The sequence below is a fragment of the Orbicella faveolata genome, unplaced genomic scaffold (assembly GCF_042242905.1).
Source record: "Orbicella faveolata isolate gen_17 unplaced genomic scaffold, um_ofav_v1 contig_2, whole genome shotgun sequence".
Taxonomy (NCBI): Eukaryota; Metazoa; Cnidaria; class Anthozoa; order Scleractinia; family Merulinidae; genus Orbicella; species Orbicella faveolata.
In genome coordinates, this window is record NW_028301547.1 from 947,739 (window position 1) to 970,019 (window position 22,281).

Sequence of the window (22,281 nt, forward strand, 5' to 3'; positions counted from 1 at the left end):
GTTGTTTGTTCATTATCATAATGACTTACCCTGAAAGAGGCACCGAGAATTAGTTTAAAAAAGAAACTTTTTTGACGGCCGCAGAAAATTCTTTCTCTGCATCTCGCCACTTGGTGTGCCGCTCGCGCGAAGAACTCAAAAAGCGCGCCATTTTTTGGTAACCGCGTCCTTTGACCGTGATAAACTGGAAACAAGGAGATTCACTCAATAATTAATCGTCCTAATTCCGATTTTTTCCGAACATTTGGCGAGAACTATCCGGAAATTTTAAGCCAATCAGAGTGCATCATGTGAGCCGGTACCGAAGTGAAATTTTCGCTGAGTCTTGACGACTGGTTCCTCTTTTAGAATCGATACAGAGTTATAGGGGAATTTGGTGGTTTTGTTGTCCTTGTGGATCGTATTAGAGCCATGATCAAGCTTTTCTCGTTGAAGCAACAAAAGAAGGAAGGTGAAGGTGCGAAAGCAGGGACAAAGAGGGCTTCTGCAGCACAACTAAGGATAACCAAAGGTGCGGCATGGTGTGGTTTTGCTTAGAGAAGTAGCTTTTATTGTGCTGCCATTGCATCATATATTTTCCTCATTTCACGCTAAATGATCTGTTTTGTTATTGATTACACTCGTGTAGGGATAAGGGATGATCAGCTAAGAAGTCTGTAGTCTAATCATAACCTTCTTTATCAGCCATGCTCACTACTTCGTCTTGTCCTGAACTCAATCTTGACAGGTTTTGAACTAGTTCTGTTGTTGAGTTGAATAATCTTCTCGAAAATTGTACCAAAAATAATAATTTCGATTTGTACAGTTTGACGTTTGCATGTTTTTTCGTTTCTGTCATCTTGGACTCTGAGCAGCATTCTTTCTCGTTTTTTGCCATATAACATGAAACAAGGTAATCCACGGTGTGGAATTTGTTTTGTTTACAAGCCTAAGTAGGAGAATTGAGTGAATCCACAATAAGCCGAATCATATTTCACACGAGATTAGCTTGAATGTTACGTCAGTTTGTAATTAGAATTCATTATCATTTTAGTGCCCTGCTTGATCAGTGGTGGTTTGTATCAATCTCTGTATTTTCAAAAAAATATATTATCAGAAACAGACCCATCACAGTGCATTATTTTTAAAAAGTAAAAATTGTCCATATAATTTGAATTAAAACTAGAAATGGGAAATTCTTTGTTTGTTTCCACCAATACCAGTTAACAGGTGTAATGAATGTTAAAATCAAATTCCACCTGATCTGTTCCCTGGATACTATCCTATACTAGAGTATTTGGGAATAAAACAGGAATCTGCAGCAAAAAAGATTTTAAAAAATGTGCTACTAGGGGTGTTGAATGGTCCTTCAAAATCCATGGATCTCGCAAAATTTTCATGGAATTTCATGGGTCTTGTAGTCTCTTTTAAGCAGTTATGTGTGTCTCGCAGTCTCGATTTTTTGCAAGGTTAAGAAAGTGTCAAAGTACTGAGTTAGTTAGAATCTGAACATCTTGAACTCCCTTTTAACACACCTTGAAGTCTCAGTCTCACAGTTGAATAAGTTAAAATGTCTCAGGCTTGGAAAGAAATACACTAGTCTTGCCTTCTCACAAAGTCTCGCATTTACCATTCATCACCCTTGCTACTGAATTGGAGGAACAGTAGTGTGATGTTGGTTGGGCCTGGTCCGTTTTCTTGTGTTGAGTTCTTAGCCAGACCAGCACACCTTCATATAGCGGCTGTCATCAAAGGAGGATCAAAAGGTACCATTTAGAATAAGATAATGTGTTGTATTTCAGATATACGTGACCTTGAATTGCCAAAAACATGCGAGACAGAATTTCCTGATCCAGATGATCTTCTAAATTTTAAACTTGTCATTTCACCTGATGAGGTAAGAAAGACATTAATAGTTGGAGGAAACTTAAAAAGCTGTCCAAACCAGCATCTGTAGGTCATGGTTTTTCTCTATTCATGTGACCACTCCACTCAACAATGTAGCAATGTTGTTGGTGGATGAAAAACTGTTTATGAATAATCATATTATTATTATAAACTAATAATATTTTCACTCATGCACAGTTGTAATTGAATTTGCCCCAGCTAAAACTGGGAAATATCCAAGTGATATTACCCAATTCTCAAAACTGTGGATGTTGTGAAAAATATTTGAAGGATAATAAACACAGTTAGCCTCCATCTGGTGTGAAAATATGTTCAGATATTTGTCCTTGGCAGGACATATATCTATTCCTCAAAGCTCACAGTTTTCTGAACTACACTCTCTTAAAACTGTTCGCTTTTCAGAACAGATAATGTCCGAGGACAATTATCTGCGCATATATTTTTTGTGCTAAATGAACGCTATTGTTTATTATCCTTTTTCTTTATGCAATGGAGTATACTTTTAAGTCTCAGGAAAGCAGTTCCCTCCCACTCCCCTCTCCTTTTTTTCCTCTTCCCAAAATCTCTATTCCCTTCCTTAATAATCCTTGGAACCACCTCCTACTAGGAAGGTTTTTACATTTGGAAGGTTACCATAGTTTAATTATGATATATTTTTCTGATTTTTCCGCTTTATTATTTGTATCTCTAGGGATTTTACAAATACGGGAGATTTGTGTTTAGTTTTAAGGTAAGTCCATTCAACACCTAGTGTACTTAAGTTCTTGTTTTTTTCCAGGTGGCTTTCACTACTGGTGCAATAATTAATAATTATTGGACAAGGTTGAGCAAAGTATTGTCATTTGTCAGTGGTGAGCAAATCAATTCTTTGCAGAAGCCGAAAGCTGAGGCAAATAATTGATCTGTGAGACACTGACAAATCACAATATCGTGCAATAACCGAGTTCAATAATTGTTTTATCATTCGATCACCAAGTTTGTTTTCATATTGAACTCACTCTCCAACAGCTCAAGGAAGCTTTCTGCCATTTTTCACTCAAGTGTGGTTTCAATTATGCATGGGCAGAATATTATTTGCAGTGAAACACATTTAGACGGTGCTATGCATGAGCAGACCATTTGTAAGCAGTTATTATTTTGCAGGTCACATGCTGGGCTCTCAGCCAATGAAAAGTGGGAAAAAATGTATCGAATGATAAAAATATATGTTGGCAATTGTAGACAGTTCAGTTCAACTAATTTATCCAGTACCCAACGTGGGAAATCCTTAGTGTAACCTACTTAATTTCAAGCATATTTTTTTCAGAAACCGAAATTTTTTTTTCAATTGTTATTTTTCCTAGGTTGGTCCTGGATATCCCCATGATGCTCCTAAAGTCAAGTGTGAAACAAAGGTATAGGATGTTCTTTGCATTTCATTTATTTTGTTTGCTAGTGAACCACGAAAAGAGCTACTCCATGCTGTGTTGTAAATATTTAGCCATTATTGTTATTAGTATTATTATTATATTAGTAACAGTTGGGTTGTACAGTCAAAATACTGAGATATTGTCACCTTTATCTGCTCTTTTTTTAATTCCCTATTTTTTGTCATGAAAATTACATGTTTACTTATAAGTGTACTGTAAATTTTTGCAAAACTTTATTTCACCTGTGCCTGCAGTGATTCAATCCTTATGTTGTATGCTCTGAAGCTTATGCTTGAAACACAATACACAACGGTGCAGAGAGGTGCAATGCAAACTTTATTAATAATTTGGCTCCCTCTGAAGAGGGCTTTTCAGTGAAAACATTAATAACTCAGTTATGTACCGTTATCGTTAAAAATCACTGGTTATGGTTAAATATAGCTGGGTTTTAAGTTTTTGATTCTGGCTATATTTTACAATCCCTTAATGCTTAATTAAGTTTGTTCATGGCTTGTTGGTATTGCAGTAATTATGGATAATAAGGATTTAAATACACTGTTTTTTTTTTCAGGTTTATCATCCAAATATTGACTTAGAAGGAAATGTTTGCTTAAACATTTTGAGGTGAGCAAGAATTATGGTGTTAACCAGTAATTCCATTTATATATAGAAATGCTTTTCGCTCTCTTTGATTTGCACAGGTGATCCCTGCTTAAAACTACCTCATGACGCGAACTTTTTGTGACAGCTCAATTTCCTCAGTTTGGAAGAGTAGTACTTCCTGACACTTAATTGTCACAAATTTGAAGAATCTTCAAAATGTCCTTTCTTAAAGGATCCTTTCAGGGTTTCATTATTGTTTAAAGCAGGAAGGCAACAGGTTTTCACAGGAGGGCAAAACGCTTTTGAACTGAACTTCTTTATAAGGAAAACTTTTCTCTGGATGGTCAAACCAGGCAAGCAAAATTATCCTCACAGCTAGTACCCAGCCCTTATTGAAACCTGTGCACTTTGATTTTTGGGACATTAAATTTTGGTAACAAAAAATATGAAAATTTTGTGTAATGATATATGAGGTCTTTTATTGTAAGAACTAATAATTTACTCACCATCATCAATATCCTAGTTCAGGTTTGTTAAGCAAACAAAAGTTGTTAAATGCATGTTTTTCTTTTCAGGGAAGACTGGAAACCTGTTCTTACAATAAATGCAATAATAATTGGATTACAGTATTTGTTTTTGGTAAGTCGTTTATCAGAGTTTTGACTTAAAACCATGTCTTTCTGTTACACTTCTTGACACCTTTGAGCCTTGCAGATTGTCCAAAACAACTGATGCATTAATTATGTCAGGAATAGCAATATTTTCTGTGTTCTATTGAGTTGGAGGAATACAAGTAAAAGTTTAGGAGAATGAGAAACGCCAGAGCATTTCTCATTCTCACAAACTTTCATGACTTGGTTTCTATAACTCAATAGAAACAAAGGAAAAATTGTTTTCTATTTCTTTGAGAAAACATTGTGTGGAAAAGAAAGGAAAATCACTTGTTTATTTTGATTTCTGAGATGTTCTGTAATTTGTCTTTACTCACACCATCAGTATGTCAACTGCTTGTGCTAATGCTGTTAAAGAAGTATAGCTTTTAGTGTACAATTTTTGGTAGGGCATTTTTTTAAACTGTTCCATTAAATGATGTTCTTGACAAGGTCTGTGCAAAATATGCAAGATCTATGGAAAATATTGCTATGATTGTCAAATCAGGAAACTTACAAATTGAAGCTGACACTAGGGTAAAATACAGTAAGATTTTTTTCCATGTGGCAGACGAATAACATTCAAGATTGTTAAATTTGGCATTATTTCAGTTGAGCCTGGTAAGGCATATTCTTTGTGAAGAAGGCACATGAGTGAAGTGAAAAGGTCAACACCTAGGTCAACAGAATATGGAATGCCTGGTTGCCTTGTTTGTATTTCAAACTGCTGAGAACTGCAATAACAGCTGTTTGTCATTTCTAACTGATACAGCTTTCAACCTTAGCATTTTTTTGCATTTTATTCTATGACTATCCAGTGAAGGCTCTTCACATAAACAAGGGAATAGTCTTTCTACAACATAAAAATGCTTACCATTTTGTTTTCATATTAAGAACCCTCTTCTCATAGTCATCAAACAAATGCACAAAAAAAAGGCAAGTGTTTGATGGTCCTCTTTGTAACATGAGTTTATTCAATGAAATTTGTTTTATTGTTTACAGGAACCAAATCCAGACGACCCTCTAAATAAAGGTTGGTAATAACCCTGTGTCTGAAACAGATAATAGCATAGTCTAAATTCATTTTCATCTCTACATTGTTCAAAATATTGTGGGGTTTGAATTTACTGTGTTAGCATCAAAATGAAAATCTTTAAAATACAACTATTGATAATAATGTCAATATGAGGTGACATGATAGTGGAATGACTCAAGCTTTAAATACGACCTTTGTTCAAAGCATTGTGAAGTAAAAACTTTGACATTTAAGGCAGATAATTCAGCATGCTTTTGTTAGCTAAGGGGTACCGGTAATTTTCTATAGACCTTAAGATCTGAAACACCTGTGGATGAATTAAATTCTTTGCGTTCCTCTTCCTTCCTTTGAGTCCCAGCGGAGAGCCTACTGACAGGCCACACTACAAGATAAAATGTCCTGAATGTCCTAATTGTTGTGCTCTTGCCATATTCTGAGCTGGTCAGATGTTTATTTTTAAACTCTATCATTGGAGTGTGAAATAAACAGGTTTGAATTTAAGCCAGAGGAAACAGAGTTTGTTTGAAACATTGGAGAGTTTGAAATAACAGAGTTAAAATAGCTTGCGTAGCAATCATTTCTGTGGGGTTCAGGAGCAAAGAATTACAGTGCGAAAAATGGAGCGAGTAAGAGAGGGGCCAGGGGGAGGGGAAGGAAGGAAGGAAACGCTTGCAGACAAACCCCTGGATTTTGAAAACCGCCCACTTGGCCTTTCATGCCTGAGTGCGCACACTGAGATTTCGTGCTGTCATCGGCTGTTATAAATTAACCAATAAAATCTTCGGCCTTCTGTAGCGAAGTGAACTTTGAACCAAAATAAACTTTAACTTGTCAAAATATGTCTGAAACAAGGGGCGCACGGTGGGAACGGAGAAATCTCGATGAATAAAATTTGGTAATTTATAATCAAGCTATATTTCTACTCAATCTGTCTAAAAGGAAGGACTGCAACGATGAAGTTTTAGCACAAATCTGCCAGAAAGTTAAAATGTGAGAAGTATTCAAGTCGTGTTAGTAATCCTTGTGCTCGCAAGATTCGAAATCTTGGATCACTGTGTTCATTTGTCCAGGAATCGATACAAGGTAAAATTTGCAAGTCCACTCCCACAAAGGCAACTCCAGTAAAGAAGCGTTTGCTGGAAACGCCAGATCCGCAAATTGGTTCGAGTGTTGTCGCCTGTAGCAAAAACAAACAACAGAAAGTCTTCTCTGAAAACTTTGGAATTTGGGCAGGAGAGGCTTCAAACATCTCAGAGGGAAAATAACGGTAATCTTGACCAGTATCTGAATAAAGATAATCTTCCCCTTGGCCTGACAAAATCACTAGGTTTTCCCACGCAGTGGTGCGAATCTTCTGTCCCGTGGTTTATTATCTTGTCCTTGGCGCATGTTTGTCCTTGCAAATTGTGTCGCGCTTGCTTCTGCAATAATGTGTAGGCTTCGAAAAACCAAAGGGTTGGCATTGCACTGCAGGATTTCTACCGTACTGTCCAAGCTGATGACTAAATCCTCGTTCAGCGAGAAAAGTTAAAGCGTTTTGTAAACAAGCTTTGAATGCGTCTTCCCCTTTTGTCTGGCACTCAAAGGTATTAAAATACCTTTGATCGACACATGTCAATAATATTGGACTAGCCCAGCCAATCACGAGCCCCGTTCGCTGGCAAACGGAGGTTTTCAAAATCCAGGGGTTTGTCTGCAAGCGTTTCCTTCTTTCCCCTCTCCCAACCCCCTCTTTCTTTTTTGTGGCTCTTGCCCCATTTTCCGCACAGACAAAACACTGAAAATCCCGTTCCTTGGTCTTTCTTTGCTTCCAAACCCCACGGAAACGCTTGCTACGCAGGCTAGAGTTAAAAATACCCAACAATAGATGACTGGAAAAATGAGACCATATCCAAGGATAAGATTGACTGTACACTTTTTCTGCGATTGAAATTTAATCAATTTTGGTTTTGAACTTCTCAAAATCATGGCAAATAAATCTGTGAAATTTCCTGTAAGCTTTTGTCCCATATTAAAAAATGTTTGAATTCATCTCACCACAGATGCTGCAGAGGTTCTTCGAAGCAATAGGCGGTTGTTTGAACAGAATGTGCAGAAGGCCATGAGAGGAGGATTTGTAGGAAGTGTTTACTTTGACCGAACTCTTAAATAACGCCATTGGGCAGAGCAGAGAGTTTGTCCTCTATTTATGAATTTTTTTAATGGTTGTGGTGCGAGTTTATTAAAATCAAAGACCAAATGAGTTTGGTTCCTGGTGCTTATGAACATTTCAGGATGAACAAGAGCACAGGCTTTGGACTGCAGAGCTACATATAACAAATCTTAGACCTTGGATTTCTGAGGGTTGAGATTAGTTTCCTGATAAGCTGCCTCTTTTAGTTCCGGCAGCAGACTTTGGTAGTAAATTTAAGCATTCTTCCTCCTTAAGGGATCTTGTTTTAGGGTAACAAGGTGGAGAGAAGGTATTAATCACTGCTGGGGCTGAAAGGGAGAACCCTGTCACTCTCAGAGCATCCTAGTTGAGAATAAAAGAGATTCAAATTTCATTCCGCAAGAATACTGGAAACAAATATCAAAAAGTACATCGTAAATTTTTGCTCAATGGCTTCATATGAATGGTCACAGGCTAGGGTCTCTTATGTGGTCGTAAAGATTCAAATTATGAAGTAAGGCTTTGACTCTGGGAGTGTAAGGGTTAAGCAGTTTGCATGTCTTAGAAAAATTGTCTCTGATTGATAAATAAGTACAGTTGATAAATTTATGCAGCTTACATAGACTAGAAATGGTCATTGGTTTTATTGATTTCTTTGCCGAACTTGAAAATCTTCAATAGATTTCTGTTAATGTTATTTTTTAATGAGTATATATGGCTGTAAATGTTATAGGGGGAGGGAATGTCCAGACAATATTGCTATACTGATATGTGGAATCTAGAATAGACATTTTGTACAGTTGTGTATAAAATAAACATACCATGCTATAAGAGTGAGCATTGAATTTGCTTTATGTATGGGAGGTCAAGATGGCTACATACTGGCCAAGTTCTTTGTTTGCATGTTTATGGAGCAAGTGGAATAATTGAGCTTCATGGACATGCAAAAAAAAAAGGAACAATTGCACCATTCATTAATCTTGACTGAACAAGTTGGGTCAGTAAAAGAATTATAATATGACAAAAGAAAAACACTTTTTCTTCTTGAAACATTGGCTTCCTGAGCAGGCTAGATAGCCCCATGACGATGTTCAAAGCACGTGCTTTCATGTAGCTCACAGTGAGTGTTAATAAAATACTTGACAATGACGTAGTTACAAAGTGAAAGTGGGCAATAAAAGAGCAAAGGATATTTTACAGTTTGCGTGTGGAAGTCCACTATTTCCTTTCACACGGAAAAAATGACTTTACTTTTTCTCTGAAATAGGAGACGTCTGCACTTATGCTTAGTGGTTATTTTTTTGCTCCTTTTCAGTTGTTGATACAACAGGAAAACGTTTTCGTTTAAAAGGATGAGCATATTTCATAGTATCAGTACAGTGTAGATGAGTGAAAGATAATTGGCAAAGACTTTAAACAGGTGGGGTCATAGCCTGCGCAGCAGTCCTTTCCGTCCCCGCCCCCCCCCCCCCCCTCCCCCTCCACCCCCCTTAGCGGGAGAAAGCGAGAGCTTAGGGGAAGTCGCGTGAACGCATGGGGCGAGGGCAAAAAGTTAGGAACGGAGGGGATGGTTTTTTTTTTTGTTATCTCTGTCTCCATGCCCTCGCGCGACTCCTGCTTGCCTGAAAGGAAACGGAAAAGACTGCTACGTAGGCTAGTGGGGTCATGTCAGAAGTCAGCGGTATAGAAAAGTTGAGAAGCCGCGAGAAGTCTGGAGAGAAAGATCTCTGGGGAACTCGTTGAAGCTTTCCTGTATCTTTTACCTTGTACTTCATTAGGAAGCCTGCTCTCAAGCTAAGCGAGAATTTGGCTCAATTCAGGGCATTTCTAACCCGCGATCACGCATTCTTTTTCCCTCTTGGCCGGCAGAATTCGAAAAAAAAGAACACCTGATCGCAGGCTCGCGCCTGACCACACCTCCACCCCGCCTACTTTGACAGCCAATCATAATACGTATGTTAATCGCCAAAACCGCACCAGGAGCTCACGGAAATCATAAAAAAAAGCAAGATGGCGTCGCGTGTTACGAAGTTTGGTTCGATTTGTGTTAGTTCTTTCCGGCTTTCTACTTTTTCAAGCACATCAGCTAAACAACTAAAGCCGCACCTCCTGGTAAGGTTTCCATGTGCTTGCTTTTAGTGATCTGCAATCTTTATGAGGCGCTACAATTTCAGTATTCGGTAAATCAATTATGTCACGATCACTGCTAATTTGGAAATTTCGCAGATTATTTGCAAATTTATAATCTTCTGGGGATTCCGTTTTTGTCCGGCGAAAATGACTACTTCTATTGTTACTTTGCGATGAAATGATTTTAATATTGCTGTCCTTTCTTTGTATGTAGATCTAACTTATCATAAAACCAACCACCATAAAATTAATATTGATGTAAGCTTTACATTAAAACGAAGCGGCGATTGCAATTTTAATTTTAGTTTGCTCTGTTTGAGAGACAGTCCTAAATTTGTGTAACACAAAGTAGTACGAAGCTAAGTAATATTACTGGCGTTGATGTGAAGTTTATATGAAATAATTCATATATGAACTGCGGTTGTAGATGAAAGTGAAGAATGATCATCGCAATGCATAACTGCGATGATCATTCTTCACTTTCATTACTGGCGTTGTTAACAACCACAAGATGAGCAATTAGATTGGCTTATCTTTTAAAGCCGGCTTGATCACCAGCTTGTCAATTATTTTACACTTAATTATTTTACTAATTATTTGACGCATTTTACAATTATTTTACACATTGTCAGTTATTTTACACATATTGTCTGCTGTTAATCTGTAGATTCGAGGGCTTTCCACAGATTCCGATATTAAGGTATGTAACACGCATGTAAGCTACATTTATTGTTGCATTTATCAAATTTATGGAGTGCAATCAATGCGAGCAGATTAATTGTAGTTTCATGTGGCATGGCAGAATTAAAGCTAGAAGTAAAATAATTGTTAAGTCATTTTTTTATGTATTCCCAACATTACTAATCAAACTGTTCAGTCATCAAACTCAGTCCAACCCAGTTGAACTTAATTGAACGATAGGGTTTGAACCAGCCTTTGGTGTACATGAACACTGTATTTAGATCACTTTGTGGTCATAGCACGTTATTTTGGACTAGGCATATTACTGCCCACATAAACTATTTTCACAACCACCCCCCTCCAGAACATCATACTCTCCCTTTGTATCACTATCACATTTAATTTATCTTTGTTATCTGTAGTATGACAGCCTTGTAGTTGAACCGATCAAGACTCCGAAGCCCAAGCCAGATATCAATTCGTTAGTATTTGGCGCAGAGTTCACAGATCACATGCTCAGTGTTGAATGGACTGCTGACAGTGGTTGGGGTGAGCCAAAAGTGATGCCATATCAAAACTTGTCTCTTGCTCCATCGTGCTCAGTATTTCATTATGCTTTGGAGGTAAGTTAGGATTGATTGTTGACACTACTAGTAAGAGAGATTACATTCTTACTACTTATGTTGTGATCTGAGGGGGTTCTCTACAAAGTTCTATACAGGTAGGCCCTGGCCCGAGGTTCAACCCCTTACCCTTTGGTATATCATTTTGACAGAAAAGCTACCGGTACCCCGTTTGTATACCATTAATTGAAAAAAAGGTGCCCCTTTCACATACTTTCATAACTGGCCGGTATTGTGAATGAATTGCTAAAAAAGGATCAATTGATTTTGGTGACATATCTGAGATGGACGGCCCAGAATAGCCCACACTTTTTGCCCCAGACCACATGACCCAAAAACGATTGACCGCAGCAAAATATTGAGGCCCAGGAACTATGCAACCTTTACATACCTAAAGCATGAAAAAGGTGCCCCTTTTGGCCAGGACCTCCAGGGAGTATCCCCCGGGATCCTGAGAGGAGGAACCTTTGCCTAGCATTTGAAAATAAGGTAATGTTTATGTATATTTTTTTCGTTGGTAGTGTTTTGAAGGGATGAAGGCCTACAGAGGAGATGACGGCAAAATCAGATTATTTCGACCAATGGAGAATATGAGAAGGTTAAACAGATCAGCTGACAGAGCATGCCTTCCAGTAAGTGAATTGATAACACTCATAACTCAATATTTCTTAATATTTTCATTAGTCTTTTTTCTTTAAATTATCTTTCTTTATACACAATAAAAAAAAATCATCAGGGTTTACAAATACAATGCATAATGATCATCATCAAATCAGATTGGATGAAGGTATGCCATGAGAATTCAATAATTGTCACTCCTTATTGCAGGGTTTTGATGGAGAAGAATTCCTCAAGTGTTTAAAACACCTTATTAGCATTGAAAGAGAATGGGTTCCATATTCTAACAAGTGCTCGCTGTACATCAGGCCAACACTTATAGGAATACAGGTAAGACTTCCAGTAACTGCACTGGGCTTGCATTTCTTTGGTCAGTATAAACTTTCATTTGCTCATCAATTGATTGATTAATTTAGAGAGATGTAATAAGAATGAGTTGTGGACTACAATACCCTAGTTTCACCTCAACGGTAAACTGTAAAATTATAACTTGGGGTCAATGTTTCTCACCCACAGAAATAGTAATGTTTTAAATGTACATTTTAATTGTCCTTTTAATTAACCTGTCCCTTCAATATTCTATTTTTTATCTATGATGTTAGTGACCGTGCATGATCCAAGACCAACAAGTATTTTGTTGAATTAAATATAAGTCTTTAAATAACAAACTTTCTGTGGTACCTTTTGTGTTTGACATCCCTCTTATCCTTCAGCCCACCCTTGGAGTGAACAAGTCTTCATCTGCCCTGTTGTATGTCATTTTGTCGCCAGTTGGTCCATACTTTAAGACTGGTACATTCAGCCCTGTTGCTCTGTTGGCTGATCCTTCCTTTGTAAGAGCCTGGCCAGGAGGCTGTGGAGACTCCAAGATGGGAGGGTACGTGACACCGCAATGTAGCAATTGGCAAGCAAAAGTCTCATTTTGGAATTAAAATTAATTTCTTCAATGTATAACTATTAATTAAATGTAACTCAATTCCTATAGTGAGTTTGGGATGCCTGTGCCCTCAGCTGCCTGATCCACACAGTGACTACGTACTGTAAAAATGGCTCTGCATGTGTCATAACAATACTTTTGATACAATTCTTCAAGTTGTCAACCCTGTGCAGATTTTGATGTTATTGGCATAATATTGGCATTTCTAGCATTATTGACATTATTGACATTATGAAAAACTAATTCAAGGCTGTGATAATTGGGGATAACTAGTGTGTGTAATTAATTTAGTAAAATAAGGTTTTTCATTTAATTCAAAATTTACAGAAACTATGGCCCCACCATCCTTGCTCAGCGGCATGCAGAAATGCAAGGTTTGCATCAGGTTCTGTGGTTGTACGGTGAAGATCGTCAGGTGAGAGGTCTTGAAATTATTATATGACTGGGTGGCAGTAATTATTTGACATTGGCTAAATAATAGCAATTATATTTTGAGAAAAAAAAAAACGTTTTCTGTTCATTAAATGACCTTAAATGTTTGGGACTCATCATTGGTTTGTTTCTTCACTCACACTTGATTACTCATTGGTTTGTGTATTTCTTCTTTGTTGGTCATAATGCTTAATTGTCAGTATCATAGACCACATAGATGTGTTTTTATATTATTTTCTGGGAGCAAAATCCTAACTTCATTGTCCTGTTTGGCCAGCATATCTGTGCAGAAAAGAATTCTTTTTATTCATTTTTCCAGTTTCATACTTTTTATCTTACAGATTACAGAAGTTGGCACCATGAACATATTCATGTTTTGGATAAATAAGAATGGAGGTTAGTCTCTAAATAATGATACAAAGGCTCTCTCTTTTTTAATGTCGTTCAAAAGACACCAGTTAATGTGTGATATTATACCTGCAGGGAGTCCCATATAAAAAGGACGGAGGTGTTCGTCGTACCTTTTAGGGGCTAAAAAGGCAGGTTTAGTGCTGTTCATTCTCAAAGGGTCCACAGTGGGAGCCTTTGCAGTACCTTTTAGGGTATTGAGCTGAAGAAAGTCAGTGTCAGTTAATGTGTTGCTTTAGAATATTTGGTACCTCTTAGGGTTGGAAAAAATTTTCATGCCACACCAACAAAGTAGGATCTTGGTACCTCTTAGGGGTTCTGTTCAAAATTTCCGAAGACCACCCTTAAAATTTTTATATTGGAGTTCCTCCCCAACCCCCCCCCCCCCCCCATATTATAAAAACCATAAAATGAATACAATGGTGTTTGCTTCTGTTCATTTGCTAACAATGTATGCATCTTGCTTGTTAGAAAAGGAGCTGATTACCCCACCCCTCAATGGTTTAATTCTACCGGGAATCACACGGAAATCTTTGTTGGAGCTGGCTAAGAGCTGGGTGAGTTTATGCTCAGGACTATAGTTGCTTAGTTAGCTACTAGATTACATTCAATTCAGTTCTAAATAATATTTAATTTCTAGTTAAAACTGAGGTGAATCTCCTCTTTCTTCCTCTCAGGGAGAATTCAAAGTGACAGAAAAGGAATTCACTATGGATGACGTTATTGAAGCTTCACAGGAAAACAGGGTACAGACTGTTCAATCTTCAAACTACAATTAAACCTCCACTAACGGCCACCTCTCTACAACAGCCAACCCCAAGGGGGTACTCCCAGAAAAATTGGGTGGGGGTGTGTGGCCCGTTTCACAAAACCAGTACCCTATTTATGACCAAAATCTGCAATTTTCCCTGCTTTATTTATGACCTGAAAAGGTAGCTTCTTCTAATAAACATACCCAGTTCAAGACTAAAGTGCAAAAACCATACCCTATTCATGACCAAAATGGCTGAAAATTCTACCCTTTGGGGCACCCTATATAACTCACATAAGGAAGTAACCCTCTGGGAGCCAAACCTATACAATACATCTTGTTTAAGACACGAATCTCTGATTTTGCTACCTTAAAGACAGCATTCTTTATTTTGTGACCCTGTTAAGTTGTGTCAGTAGTCATTAGTTCATCCCTCTGGCAAATTGTGTATTGTTGCTCTTGTTTGGCGTCATTGTTAACTGGCATAGAATTAAACGGTATGTTTCTTGAGCAACCTGCAAAAGATGCCCTGGTTAGACTGTATAACAAGTAACATCCATACCTTATGAACAGGCCAGAAATTCACATATATGCTGCTCAAGGTAACTATTGAACATTCAAGAACTGTTATTCACTTAAATACAGTCTAACCTCTGGTTGCGACCACCTCTCGTAAGCGACCACCTTTCCTCAGAGACCAGTTTTCCAAAATACCAAAAGTGTCCAAGTCAAATCACTATATCTGGAACCTCTTGTAAGCGACCACCTCTCGTAAACGACCGCGACCACTTTTAGAGCTAAAAGTTTGAAATTTTGTTTTGTTTTTAACCTCCCATAAGCGACAACGTGTTAGATAATAGAGCGGAAACTGGATGATAAGATGTCGTAACATTATGGTATCCCTGGATAGTACAAAAGACGGAACTTTCTCAATGGGAAGTACCGTATTTTTCTCGAAATTGACTTCTCATATGAATAAAACATGGGGTAAGTCTCTGCGGTTACCATCTGGTTATGAGGCAAAATTTCGTAACAATATGTTCTGAGCTGTCGTAAGCGACCACCTAGGCTTGACATTTTGGGTGGTCGCTTACTGGAGGTTCGACTGTTCTACTAATTCTAACCTTTGCAGGTTAAAGAGATCTTCGGAGCTGGTACCGCTTGTGTAGTGTGTCCAGTGAACAGAATTCTTTACGAGGGACAGGTAAGAATTCTTAGTTCACTTCAAGCAAAAAATATAAAGCCTCTGCGTACTCATCTATAAAGATTTTTATCTGATATGAGCCTCTAAATGAGCTAACTCACGGTATTTTCGCCACGTACAAAATTTTTTCAACACAAATGTTAGCGAAAGAAACATACGACGTTTCCTAATAGTCATATGTTTTCTTGTCACTTAACGTATTTTGCCACCTTATGCGCATAATTGTAGATCCATGTATGATGCAAAAACCAAGCTACACATTTACTTGACCATGACATCCGACGATGTCGAAACGTCGTATATTTCTTTCGCTAATATTTGTGTTGACAATATTCCCTCAAGCCTTACTTATTCGATATGTACTATATTACCTTTGAATTGAAGAAAACCTGAAAATTGTAGTTTACTAAGATAGAAAAACACCAAAGAGATAATTGTAAACCATAAAGGGACAAGGATGGTTAAGGATGGAGAAGATTAACACAGATTGCAAAAGACAACTTGGAAAAGTTAGGCTGCATTTTTTAAGATGCGCAAACCGTGATTTAGCTCCTTTGACATTTGCAGGGTGAATAAGAAACTTAGCAGGTACTGTGGTCAAATTACAGTCTGTAAATTTACCTTTGGGCGCTGATATACTTTTCCAAAATCTTGGCGTTGGGTTCTTTCTCTCTCTTCCAGTCTTCCAACTCCCCTGTGCCTTTTCGTTCTTGTCCTTCCTACGTTAAAACAACGATGTAAGCTTTTCATTGTAGTTCTTCTTTTTCTTTCTTTAGAACATCATGATTCCTACCATGGAGAACTTAGAGATTACAAAAAGATTTTACGACGAGCTGACTGCAATCCAGGTGCGTAAGACAGCTTGAAAACTTACAGGACTAGAAAAAAAAAAAACTGGCATGTTTTGGAAACAAGTTCAGTTTTTATAGAAGTATTTTCTGTTGCTAGGGAGGACTAACGTGACTGCCTAAAAATGCTTTATCGCAGAGGAAAATATATTAAAGCTTGGAAAATAGATGGAGGGAACGCAGTCTGAAGCTGACGTGATAGTCAGCGATTTACAGAAAATTTCACTTAATACCATTGATACACAATCAAGCAAACAAGTGATGTGAATAAACAAGATCACCATCTTGATGTGGTATCAAACTCATGTAACTAGCATTAAAAGAAAGTTATGACGTTTAGTAAGGAGAATTAACAGTTTGAAGCTAGCACTGAGTGTTATTTTAACTCATGAAACCATTTTTTTGTATATTTTCTTTCAGTATGGTCGTACTCCGTCTGCCTGGAGCGAAATAGTCGATTAAAGACGAAGAAATGCAGGCAACAATTAGACCTTTTTATACTGAACAAAGCAATTCCATTGGAACAAAACTAGTCTTAGAGCACTTCGAGTCTTAGGCCGCGAACCTTGTTTGCACAGCGAGGGATGCAACAAGTCCGTACTTTGCTGCGGGAGTTTCAACACAATCTTGTCGCTAAGTAAGGCCCCATCCACACTACGCCGGAGAAATATGACAACCCAACAATCACCGGAGGCAGAAAAGCTTGGGTATGCTCACGAGGGTTAGGGTTAATCACATGATTAACAAGACGTCATCTTTTTCGAAAACCTCCGTTTTCAAAATGTTTTCCTTCCACACCATACTAAAACGCAAAGCCGGCGTTTTCAAATCCTCCGGTTTAAAGAGCGTTTTCGAAACGCTCCGTTTTCGTTCTGGATTAGTGTGAACGGCAGGCCTTACCGTAGAAATAAAGCTGCGTTTTCAAATTCCTCCCGGCGCAGTTTAGACGGGGCCTAAAAAACGTATGACTGGAAAGAACGATTTCTTTATGACCACTGGCGTCGGTTTAAGAACTCGAAAAACCGATGTACACTGAGTGGTAGGGGTTGCATTTCATGGAGTAATGTTAAGGACGCCAGCGAGCATATGGAAATCAATTTTGCGTGTACTCTATATAAATATACAAAAAACGTATTTTTCATATATTTTAACCCCAGTCGACTATCAATTATTTAATTCTGTCAAAGGTATGTTCGGTTTAAAGGGTCTGTTTTACAGTATAAATGCGCATGTAGTTTGACACTGCAGTCAGTACCACGCGCCATCCGGGATGTTTTGCTTTTTTCTTTTTTTCTTTTTCGTGAGGTTGTGAAATCAACTTTAATTTGTCTTTGGAAAACCCCACTGACTCCCCTTTGAGCTTTTACATGCAAGGAGCAGCTTCGTATACCTCCTTTTGAGGACATCAAATTTCCTCACGACCTTCACACACAATGCAAAACATGCTGCGAGAACCATCCACAAATTACAAGTAACTCATTGAATACCGTACCCAACTTTAAAAATTGTACACATGCGCAGATAAGTGTAACAGGCCCCTTAAAGTTTCTGTCTTTGCTCAAAGCAGATGTAATAAATATCGTTGGTAAACAACGTTACACAATGCAATTCGCATTTATCGAGACAATTTCGGAACGTTTTTGTGGATTTCCTTTTTTCCAAAGGTGGACTTAAGGAATACAATAATGATAGTGTTTTTTTAACACTCGAAATCGGAGAAAGGCTATGTTTTCCATTTTAATTTCCTTGGTTGTCCCAGTAAAATGCGGGGTAAATGTTATAGGTGTCGTGGACTTAAGTTAAAATAAAAGAAAAATAGATATCACGAGTAGTTTTTGAGCAGAGGTATGTTGTTATTTTGCTTTTTGTTGTAATCACATTTCATTTCAATGTGTGAAACTTTATTTATCTGGAAATGCGCTTTCATAAAATGTGAGTAGTTTATCTTAGTGTGTGCTTCGTGGTTATTTTATTTTTACGGGGATAGAAATTGAAGTCAACAGCACCGCGAAATGCACCCTTCTGGCATGATTTACTGGACACAATTGATGAACTCAACTGGTACATCAGCGGGGATTACCCCTCCGGTATCCAGCACCAGGACCGCCATTTTCACCCCCACTCTCCCCCATCCCCCGTCTCTTCTTTTCTTCCCCCGGGTCATACGGTTGTTGTCCATGACGTAGAAAACCATTGAAATTGGTACCGTGGCTTGGAGGATTAAAACAAAAGAAAGACATCGGGATCGTGGGACAACTAAATAATTTCTTTTGTTTCAATCCCTCAAGCCTCCGAAAACCAAGGTAGAATTTAATATATCGAAACTGGTCTGTCACGTTTTCAATAGTTATCAATTTTCGCGTAACATTTTTCAAATTCATTACACGTCAGAATTACAATACTTCGAAAAGTTACATCTTACACCGTAAAGACTAAAAGTGGGAAAGGGAATTTAGGAGCGGATCTCCAAGAGAAATGTATTGATATAGAAGCGAATTCTCTCAACTAGAACAGCAAAATACGGTGAGATCAGCAAGGAGATTTTCTATGTAGGCATTATGGATAAGAGTGTTTGGAATGTTCAGAACAGTGTTGTTAAAACCATTGATAGTCGTACAAACAATCATTCGGACTGTGAGGAGAATCCTGCTGTGCAATGCTTGTCAACGAGAGTTCGCTTGTCATGCTACTATGAACGGATGATGTTCCCTGTTGCGAGACAGCGTTCGGAGAATTTATTAGCAGCGAAACGCTGCCAGCTGTTGAGCTGGGACAATGTTCGAGCTGTTGTTGTAATGTCTGAGGAGCTTCTACCTCCAATTGCTTTTGATGCAATTGCTGAACTAGCAAGTGAGGCTGCTGAAACAGCATCAGCTGTTCCTGCGGTAGATATTGCGGGTTGATCATTTGTTGCGCAAGGAAAGCCTGCCGTTGTAGTTGAACTTGTTGCGTTTGTGTTTGAAACCACTGGCGCTCTTGGTTAAAGGAAATATCTGGTTCTGGGTGAGCTTGTCGGGCTTGCGTCTGAAGCCAGCCTTCTTGGTTGAAGAAAATGTTCGGTTGAGTTGGTGTGGACTTGGGTTCTGCCAGTTGCATGGGTGATTTTCTCGGCCCCTCTACTTCGTTGGTCATATGTTGATTTTCTTCCGAAGTGACGGCGTATTCGAGCTCTTGAAAACGATTGTCAAGAAGGGCTTGCTGTTGAATTTGAGCTTGTTGTGCTTGCGTTTGAAGCCAGCGCTCTTGATTGAAGAAAATGTCTGGTCGCGTTTGTGTGGAGTTGGACTCTTCCACTTGCATCGGTGAATGGTTTTGTTCAACTATTTCTTTTGTCATCTGTTGATTTGTTTCTGAGGTGATAGAGCTTTCAAGCTCTTCAGGACGATTTTGAACGACAATCTCTTGAAGTCGCTGGGAGCAAATGGCGGCACTTTCGGAGGCGGGTTTCACAGCTTCTGTACCCAAACAAACTCGACGCATTTCTTCAAATTTTAAAAGCATCTCTTTGGTCGTGGTATATTCACTCCCGACGTCATTTGAAGATCTTTCCTTCTCGAGTCGCTCTACCAGGTCGCGAATCTCTCCTTGAATCTTGATTTGCTTTTGAATTGCGGTGAGTTCTTCCACCTGTTTGTTAAAAGAGTTTATTACTTGCACGTATGTTTCCAACAGAAATCGGTGAAGAGATTGTTGAGCACCTGTTAGGTCCATTGGCAAATCAAGGCTCCTTAAAAACTGGAAGCTTTCTTGAAAATCAATGGGTTGGTTATCATCCATATCAGTTGAGCTCGGAATCAACAATGCGCAATTGCTCTGGGTTTCCTCCGGTCCAGGAGTCCGAGCCACCGATGATTCCGACGTCGTGCTTCGAGTTGATTCTTGAGCGCTGGTTCTTTTAGATCTCAACTGGGCTTGAATCATTTCTCCAGCTCCGTTTTCCGAACACGGGGAAGCAACCGCTGGCAAATTCATCGAACTCTGTGAAGAAGCCGACTTTCCATCTATGCCGTTTGTACCATTTAAAATCTGCGCGAAGCTCTCTTTGTCACGCGACAGGACCTCTGCTTGTTTTGCGCAAACTTCACGGAAAGGAACCACCCAAGTTAGACAGGTTACCGCCTGGGGCTTGGAAGTCCAATCGCTGTAAGACAAATGATAGCGAGATCGAAGCCAAACCCACGATTGTCCTTTTGTCATATGACGGTAATAACTTGTTGTTATTCTTCCCGTTAAAAGCAAAACTTTATGGTATTTGACCAAATCGTCCAGGTCGTCGACGTGGCAGAATTCATACAAAGAACTTCCACTTAGTTCCGAAGGGAAAAAGCCGAGGACGGCGGCGACGCGCTTGTCCAGGTAATCGTATTTCGCTTCCATATTCAATGTTGATGTAAATTTCGTTTGTCGGCCATCAGCTTTGAGGAGTGTTTTTTCAACTGGAACGTTCAAAGGCCTCGCTAGGATAATGAGGGATTCGGAAACTTCTTCGAAATTTTCATCATTTTCCCTGCTCAATAAATTTCTTACTATTGCTCCAAAGCAGCAAATTGTTTCAAAACCGTCCCCTTGACCGAACGGACCTCGTCGAAACTGACACCAAAACGGTTCAAAACGTGTTATGTTACTTTCACCAGAGGGACAAATGTCTGAGCTGTCTTTCAAAACGGAAAGCATTCCCTGGAAAGTAAATTGGTTCCGTGCATCAATAAATTCAAACACGTCACGTTGTAAGATGTGTACCGGTATATATCCTAAAGTAGACAGTGCATTGTCTGAAATATAAACAACCTTCCCTGTTTGATCTAAAGCGAACACCACCATGTCCATCGATTCCAGGTAAACAAAATCGAACTCGTCATCCGTAACGAAAGGAGGTTTCACATTTCTGATCAATTCATTGGCGGCCTTTTCAGCCGCCAATTTTTCCTGCTCAAGAAAATATTCACTGGTAAGTTTCAGAATGGAGCTCTTCTCTGTACTTCTCTTTGTATGACATCGATCCGCCAAACAGGACGCAAGCTCGTCGATAAGGCCGTTGAATTTATCACGACGTTTCTTTTCCAGTAGATTGCGGTCGCATCGCTTGCTTTCAGAGTCTTCGCTGTCCTGTACTTGTTGAGAATGCTGGTTTTTTTCCTGCGCTAACTTCGCTACCCTAGACATATCCCTTTTACAAGAACGGTGGAAAGGGAATAACTTCTTTTGTTTCTTGCCCATGAGATTATAATACTGCATGGGTATTGTTACGGCAGTGATGTGATTGGTTAAAAGGCTGGTTGTCGGTTTGCGGTGGCTCACGTACAAGTCTGTAAACACCTGGTCAATTGAAAACCAGCCAAATCACTAGCAAAAACACCCGGGGGGTACTCCCTGATATAGGCTATATAGGTATGTGCAGCCCCAAAGTGTAGGGTTTTTCAGCTGTTTTGGTCATAAATGGGGTATCGATTTTAGCTGGTTTTGGCCATTTTGGTCATAAATAGGGTATGGTTTTTGCACTCTAGCCTTGATATGGGTATGTTTTTAAGAAAAAGCCGCTTTTTTCGTCATTATCGAAAAGAAAATCAACAAAAGCCCTTCATGAATTATGTTTACGGCAATTTAACATTGGTCTGAACTAGGGAACTAATTATAACACAGGTCTGAAACAGGGTTTTGATTTAAGGGTCAGCTCATAAATAGGGCTTCGAAGTTTTGGTCAGGTCATAAATAGGGTAGGGAATATCGCAGATTTTGGTCATAAATAGGGTAAGGGTTTTGGGAAGTGGGCCGCACATTCCCACCCAACTTTCTGGAAGTATCCTCCCCCGGAGAGTGAGGCTCTGTTAGAGGGGCTCCTTATGTCCCCCGTCTGAATTTCAAACCTTTTCACGTCGCAATTTCGGAAGGTTTGCATGTCGCTGTCGGAATTT

At 38.8% G+C, this 22,281-nt stretch overlaps 3 protein-coding genes across 3 annotated transcripts; 2 read left to right on the forward strand and 1 right to left on the reverse strand.

The window, feature by feature from the left end:
* Positions 1–299: 299 nt before the first annotated feature.
* On the forward strand, positions 300–8,568 carry LOC110062608 (NEDD8-conjugating enzyme Ubc12-like). The gene is made up of 8 exons (XM_020769549.2): positions 300–511; positions 1,782–1,876; positions 2,579–2,617; positions 3,231–3,281; positions 3,868–3,920; positions 4,475–4,538; positions 5,552–5,582; positions 7,628–8,568. The coding sequence occupies exons 1-8, from the start codon at positions 412–414 to the stop codon at positions 7,735–7,737; spliced, it is 543 nt and encodes a 180-aa protein (XP_020625208.1). The 5' UTR covers positions 300–411; the 3' UTR covers positions 7,738–8,568.
* Positions 8,569–9,394: 826 nt separating this feature from the next.
* LOC110062633 (branched-chain-amino-acid aminotransferase-like) lies at positions 9,395–18,318 on the forward strand. The gene is made up of 13 exons (XM_089289053.1): positions 9,395–9,849; positions 10,535–10,567; positions 10,971–11,171; positions 11,693–11,803; positions 12,000–12,119; positions 12,503–12,666; positions 13,054–13,141; positions 13,500–13,554; positions 14,038–14,123; positions 14,244–14,312; positions 15,450–15,521; positions 16,298–16,369; positions 16,790–18,318. The coding sequence occupies exons 1-13, from the start codon at positions 9,748–9,750 to the stop codon at positions 16,829–16,831; spliced, it is 1,215 nt and encodes a 404-aa protein (XP_089145179.1). The 5' UTR covers positions 9,395–9,747; the 3' UTR covers positions 16,832–18,318.
* Positions 18,319–18,701: 383 nt separating this feature from the next.
* Positions 18,702–21,621, reverse strand: LOC110062611 (uncharacterized). Its single transcript, XM_020769553.2, has one exon. The coding sequence runs from the start codon at positions 21,602–21,604 to the stop codon at positions 18,965–18,967; it is 2,640 nt and encodes an 879-aa protein (XP_020625212.2). The 5' UTR covers positions 21,605–21,621; the 3' UTR covers positions 18,702–18,964.
* Between the last annotated feature and the right edge of the window lie 660 nt (positions 21,622–22,281).